The sequence below is a fragment of the Trichechus manatus genome, unplaced genomic scaffold (genome assembly GCF_000243295.1).
Source record: "Trichechus manatus latirostris isolate Lorelei unplaced genomic scaffold, TriManLat1.0 scaffold00031, whole genome shotgun sequence".
Classification (NCBI taxonomy): Eukaryota; Metazoa; Chordata; class Mammalia; order Sirenia; family Trichechidae; genus Trichechus; species Trichechus manatus.
Genome location: NW_004443967.1, coordinates 12,911,878 through 12,912,170, shown reverse-complemented (window position 1 = coordinate 12,912,170; position 293 = coordinate 12,911,878). Strand labels below are relative to the sequence as shown.

The following is a 293-nucleotide window of genomic DNA, read 5'->3' as shown; positions in this document are numbered from 1 at the left end:
CTCCGCTCCGGGCCCAGACCCTCGCCGCTCACCACCCGCTTCCCCGCACGGTCCCTCCGGAGCGCGGCTGTCACCGAGCGCAGCAGCCCCAGTCCCGGCCGGCCTGACACACCCGGGAGCAGGCGGCTCCAGCAGCTCCTCCCAGTCGAATTCCCCGGCGCCGAGACCATCCTGGCTGAGAAAGAGGCTCTGTGTCAGGGCCCCGCACGGCGCATCCCAGGACGAGGCCAAAGTCGGGCGGCGAGTCAGTCCCGGGTCCTCGGTCCCGGCCTCCATTCCGCCGCCTCCAGCCC

General features: G+C 73.4%; 1 protein-coding gene across 2 annotated transcripts in view; it reads right to left on the bottom strand.

Annotated features, from left to right (window-relative positions):
- Positions 1 to 293, bottom strand: part of LOC101360054 (uncharacterized protein C10orf88-like) — a 16,586-nt gene extending 16,293 nt beyond the window's left edge. For both annotated transcript variants that reach the window (XM_004374916.2, XM_023730037.1), the window contains exon 1: positions 113 to 293. In XM_004374916.2, coding sequence (XP_004374973.1) covers positions 113 to 276 — 164 coding nt within the window. In that variant the 5' untranslated portion in view covers positions 277 to 293. The remainder of the gene's footprint in view (positions 1 to 112) is intronic.